The 5,910-nt window shown below is 36.2% G+C and overlaps 1 protein-coding gene across 4 annotated transcripts; it reads left to right on the top strand.

The window, feature by feature from the left end:
* The first annotated feature begins 201 nt into the window (after window positions 1–201).
* LOC107806140 (WD repeat-containing protein YMR102C-like) lies at window positions 202–4,888 on the top strand. 4 transcript variants are annotated; one of them, XM_075245334.1, is made up of 8 exons: window positions 202–454; window positions 1,128–2,303; window positions 2,408–2,510; window positions 2,604–2,761; window positions 2,851–2,902; window positions 3,737–3,816; window positions 3,907–4,000; window positions 4,090–4,888. In XM_075245334.1, the coding sequence occupies exons 2-8, from the start codon at window positions 1,152–1,154 to the stop codon at window positions 4,416–4,418; spliced, it is 1,968 nt and encodes a 655-aa protein (XP_075101435.1). In that variant the 5' UTR covers window positions 202–454; window positions 1,128–1,151; the 3' UTR covers window positions 4,419–4,888. The 4 variants fall into 4 exon arrangements, with proteins under 4 accessions (XP_075101435.1, XP_075101437.1, XP_075101436.1 ...); XM_075245336.1 differs by having other exon boundaries at window positions 228–454; window positions 2,408–2,498; XM_075245335.1 differs by having other exon boundaries at window positions 297–454; window positions 1,138–2,303.
* Window positions 4,889–5,910: the final 1,022 nt, after the last annotated feature.

Raw genomic sequence — 5,910 nt, 5'->3', positions numbered from 1 at the left:
TTTATTTTAGATTAAAAAAAATTCGTAAACTTTGTGCCGAGTTAAATCCAAATAAAATGAGACAAATGATTTTTTTTTTTGGGTTTAATTAATATTAGAACTCGTGAAATTTTAAACTATGTAGCACCCAAAATCGCAATAGTTACAATTGTTAGTTGAACGGACACATCATCTCGGGGGTTAAAACTGTCACCTTATTAATATACATATACAGTGGCGTTGGTTTTGTTCCTCAAAAAGTGAAAGTGACATCCAAAATTAGAAAGAAGAAAATAACAAAACGACTCACCTTCCTCCATGTGGCCTTGCCTTTACGTCGAAATCGGTTCCTTTTTTTATTGAGATTTTCTTATTTGGTCCAATTTTTGTGCACAGTCTTGATTTTAATTACAGTAGATCAGCCTTTATGTGAACTGATTTCTGGGGGATTTTCCATGATTTCATGGCAGTTCAGGTATGAAAAATCTTGTCTTTATTTCTGAAAAAATGGTGAATTTTTGTTCATTTTAGTTAGAGAACGATATTAGCATAATGTTTTAGTTATTTATTGTGTGTTGATCATTTATTGATTAGTATATTTTATGAACCCGTTTTCAAATTATGATTAATTATTCTAATACTTGTGATGATGGGTTAATTTCATGGCAGTTGAGGTAGGAAAGGTCTCTTCTTTTATGCTGAAAATGGTGGTTTTTTGTCATTTTAGGTGGAGAATTGATTAGCATATTGTTTTAGTTATTTCTTGTGTGTTGACCACATATTGATTGTATTTTTTTTAACCCCCTTTTCAAATTATGATGAATTATTCTCTAATATTTGTGATGATGGGTTTAACACTTATTAGTCTTTTACAAGACCTTACCTTTTGATTGTTATGGTCATGTTTGTGGATTTTGATACTCAATTTTGTTTCATTTTCGTATTTATTGATTATGTATGTGGATTTCTTTTGTTTGGTTAGAAAATTTGTATTTGGTTTTTGAGTTGTCTTTCCTATTTGATTGGGAATTTAAATTTCGGCCATCACGGAATATTAATATTGTTGACCCCATTTGTTTGGGGTTGAGGCTTAGTTGATTAATTGATTAAATGGCTGTTTTCTGATTTTATTTTCATTTTCTTTCAAGGATTTTGTAGTTTGAGTTCAAAGAATGATGGGAAGTTGTAGTGACAGTGAAGAAGAATGTTTCTTTGATAGCCGTGATGACATCACTTCTGTCTCTGATCTGGGTTCTGATTGCAACGAGGCGTGCACTCGTGATGGGGGTGATGAGTGTGTTTTAGGATATGAGTTTTGGAATAAGGATTTAGAAAGTGTTGATGAGCGTCGTGATAGATTTTTGAAATGGATAGGTTCGAATTCGAGTTGGGACAGACCTGATGGACATGATGAACACAGTGATGTAAATAGAATTAGGGATAGTGGTGAGACTGTGCTGGCGAATTCAGATTCTAAAGACAGTTGTTTCTCAGGTTGGTCTTCTCAATCTTCCCAGTCTGATGAAGCTTTGGAATTGGAGGATGATGATGATGCAACAAAGGCGAGATTGCATTGCAAAATTAGGAATTTGGACAACGGAGTAGAGTTTGTTGTGGATGAATTTGGTCGGGATGGTATACTTAGCCAAGTACGTGAAGTAGGTTCGAACAGGTTGTTCACTGCTGAAGAGTTTCAGAGAACTCTTGGGTCATCGCCTTTGGTTCAGAAGCTTCTGCGGAGAGTACCAGATGGAATTGATACAGTTGATGCTAAGAAAAAAGCTAAAAAGAGTTGGCTTCAAAAGATCACTGTTGCAACCCATAATAAGGTGAGGTCAATAGGAGACAAAGTGAAGGCTAAGGACTCCAATTTGAAGCCAGGAAATCACATTCATAGAGTTCGGGTCCACACTTGTAGTAAGGAGTCAAAAGAACTGTCCTCACTCTACACAGGGCAAGAGTTCTTAGCACATGAGGGCTCAATCTCAACAATGAAGTTTAGTCCTTGTGGCCAGTATCTAGCAAGTGCCGGCAAAGATGGCACTGTGCGCATTTGGAAGGTGATTGCAGATGAAATTCCAAGCAACTTGAATGTTCAGGATAGCGACCCATCTTGTTTATACTTCTCACTGACTCATCTGTCAAAACTAGCTTCGTTGAACGACAGTAGAGAGAAAATTAATGGGTCAAAAATCATGAAAAAGTCGTCGGAATCAGCTTGCGTCGTATTCCCGCCAAAGATTTTCCGGATATTGGAGAAGCCATTGCATGAGTTCCATGGACACAAGGGTGAGGTCCTGGCCCTTTCATGGTCCAAAAATGGGGTTAGTATAGTATCTTTCTGGTTCTTTGTAAAAAATATATATATCTTTCTGGTTCAAGTATACTAACACGCTATAATTCTTGTAATGGATATCATTTTCTGCAGTATCTGCTGTCATCTTCAGTTGATAAAACAGCTCGTCTCTGGCAAGTGGGGCATGATCAATGTCTTGGCATTTATTCACATAATAACTATGGTGATCTTGACTGTGCGCTTACTCTTTGCAATCATGTATTTTCTATAATCTTTCAGTTGATAGATGATCATGTACCAATGTGTAAATGCCGTGTTCTATGTGCAGTCACCTGTGTAGAATTCAATCCAGCGGATGATAACTTTTTCATTAGTGGTTCAATAGATGGGAAAGTACGTCTCTGGGAGGTGCATGGTTGCCGAGTAATTGATTGGACTGATGTAAAAGAAATAGTGACTGCTGTTTGTTATTGTCCCAATGGAAAGGTTTGATTGCATTGCTGTTACATTTTTAAAATATAGTACCCATATTTTTTAATGCAGTTCTGTTAATTTATTGCTTTTAATTGGTGCAGGGGGGCGTTGTGGGGTCCATGGATGGCAACTGTCGTTTTTATGATGTAGTAGGTACGAACGCATATTTGTTTTTGAATCTTCTCTTTTTCCTCTTTTACTTTTGCCTCTCATGGGGTCTTAACTCTTATGTCCTAAGAAATTTAACAACTCCGGAAATTGATTATGTTTGTGTTTGAATTGTTTGGAGTTGGTTGTTATGGTAGGGGTGATATATTCGCCGAGTATATCATATCCTACTGTACATTATACTCGGTGGGGGTATGTTTTTGGTACACTTCTCTTTGTGTTTTGTGAGACAAGCTAAATTCATTGATAGCGTGTTCTTTCTGCGGGTAGGTTGAAATTGGCAATTCATCTTTTTCTGGAGGTGAGTAGCCTTTATGTTATAGCAAGTCTTTTGTATCTCATTTTTAATAGGAATCCATTGCATGTATTTACTTCCTATTTTCTTTTCAAAACACTATCTCCACCAATTCTTTTCAAAGCACCTGAATAAGAGATATGTTCTTTATCAAATTAGTTCTCTCTCTCTCTCTCTCTCTCTCTCTCTCTCTCTCTCTCTCTCTCTCTCTCTCTCTCTCTCTCTCTCTCTCTCTCTCTCTCTCTCACTCTCACACACACACACACACACAAAAAAAAAAAAAAAAAATTGTTGAGGGTGCCTCCAACTGCAACTTATACTTGCCCTTTGTAAGATTTAGGTATATTCCCGGAAAAATTGTTGTTACTCCTGCTTGCATAGGATGGGGGTTCTAACTTTTTCACGTAGTGTAGCTTCAACATAGATTAGACAGCTAAATGTTTGAAAGCTAGTTTGTTAGTTTCTTCTTGTTTCGATCTACTCTCTTCGGCATTTGACACTGCACTATCATTCCTTTGCATTAGGTAATCGATTGCAGATGGGCTCTCAAGTATGCCTTCAAGGAAAGAAGAAGCTTGCTCGCAAGAGAATAACTGGATTTCAGGTAACCTTTTATTTTCATTTTTTTTTTACAAGAATTATTTTTTGTGCGCTTTTTTTGTGCGCTTAAGAGGCTACTGTAAACTTCATGCAGTACTGCCCGAACGACTCGAGCAAAGTCATGGTAACTTCTGATGACTCACAAGTTAAAATACTTTGTGGATCTGATATCATCTGCAAATTCAAAGGTGTGTTGATGCCTTATATGTGAAATCCTTGTTGGCGCCAAGCAGATTTAAGAGTTTTGTTCTGAAAGTATTTTTTGCTGCATTTCCAGGAATCCGAAATTCTGGAAGCCAATTTCCCGCATCTTTCACCTCAGACGGGAAACACATTCTTGCAGTTACTGAGGATTCAAATGTTCATATCTGGAACTACACTAGCCAGGGCCGGACAACTACAAACAAACCAAAGCATGTCCGGTCATCAGAGAGTTTCTTTTCCAACAACACATCAGTTGCTATACCTTGGTGCGGGTTCAAAACCAATCTGGGAACACTACCTACAAGCGTTTTAGAAAATGGGAATGCCAACGAGAACTTGCTGCCAAAGACTTCAGATTGTTTTTCCCTGGGGCGTGCATTTTTCTTAGACTCTCTATCTTAGGGCACCGCGACCTGGCCAGAGGAGAAGCTGCCTAATTCGAGCCCAGTAACCGTCACCCCTTCAGTATGCAAATCGGAGTACAAGTTCTTGAAAAGTGCTTGGCAAGGTGCATTAAGCTCTCCTCATTTATGGGGTCTTGTGGTTGTCACTGCTGGATGGGATGGATGTATTAGAACATTTCTCAATTATGGGTTGCCAATTCGTTTTTGAAATCTGGGTTTGATTGTAAATTGTTTTTGTTTGTAAATTACCAATTCTTAGCTTTGTCACCAAAATGGTGCAAAGGGCAGAAGATCCTGCTCCTTAGGTTACTAGTATAGGATTGGAAAGGCATATTAGTCACTTTAATACAAGTTGTAATAGTCTTGATCAATCAATTGGCTTATATATTCTTTTATTTGTTTGGAAGAAATGTTGTGGCCACAAAGGTCGATGTTATGGAGAATCATGTGACATGCCTAAGCACAAAATTCTTATTTCTTTTTTTCATTTTTCACCCGGTGTTGGATATTTGCATAGGTGTCCAATTAAATCTAGATTGTTATCGAAAATTCTCATGTAAAGGGTAAAACACTCTCTAATGAAAGGCAACACTCAAATCTGCAAATTTTGTTTCACTTATCATTTTTTTAAACCGGTAATATAAGTATGTATCAAAAACACACGATGGTATGGTACAAATTACAATTAGCAAAAACGTTTTAGTCTTCTTTTTAATGCACGTGGAATAATTATTAAACACCTTGAGTGGAAACAAATTGGCTGGTTGGTTCAATTTTAGGTCCACAATAAATACTTGGTGGAAAACTTGTGCCTGTTTTTTCACATGGAAAGAGTCCAAAGGCCTTTGTTAATAATTCTCACTATGTCCCTAATTTTATGTTTGTTCATATTTCCTTAAAATCCGTATCTAAGTTATTGCAGGGAATTCATAATTTTGAGTTTTTGAGTTTTAAACATCAATATACACATTCTATATATATATATATATATATATATATATATATATATATATATATATATATATATATATTCCTTGATAAGTATTAAAAAATTAACAAGGAAAAAAAGAAAAGAAAAGAAGTGACAATATATTAAAATGAATGAAGTAACATAAATTTTCTTTGTTTAGGCTGCCAAGAATTCCTTTTAATTTTTTATCTCTTAATTTTATCTGGCCTAAAACGTAGTGTGTGTGGCAGAGGTGGAACCAGAATTTGAAACTTACGGGTTCAGAATTTTAGATCTTTTAAGTTACTGGGTTCTAAATTAATAATTTGTACATATTTAATGAATTTCTTAAGACAAATACATGATTTGTAACAAAGCTACTGGGTTCGGTCGAACCCGTAAGTTCTACTCTCCCTCCGCTTATGGTGTGTGGGAATTAAAGATGAATCCAATATGGTTGATACAAGGGAGCCAGAAAAGATGTGAAGCAAAGGTACATCAGAAATTACAAATAATGTTGTTCATCGTATTCAATAAGTAT

This window comes from Nicotiana tabacum, chromosome 23 (genome assembly GCF_000715075.1).
Source record: "Nicotiana tabacum cultivar K326 chromosome 23, ASM71507v2, whole genome shotgun sequence".
Taxonomy (NCBI): Eukaryota; Viridiplantae; Streptophyta; class Magnoliopsida; order Solanales; family Solanaceae; genus Nicotiana; species Nicotiana tabacum.
The sequence above is the reverse complement of the archived record's forward strand: the minus strand, read 5'-3'. Positions and strand labels throughout refer to the sequence as shown.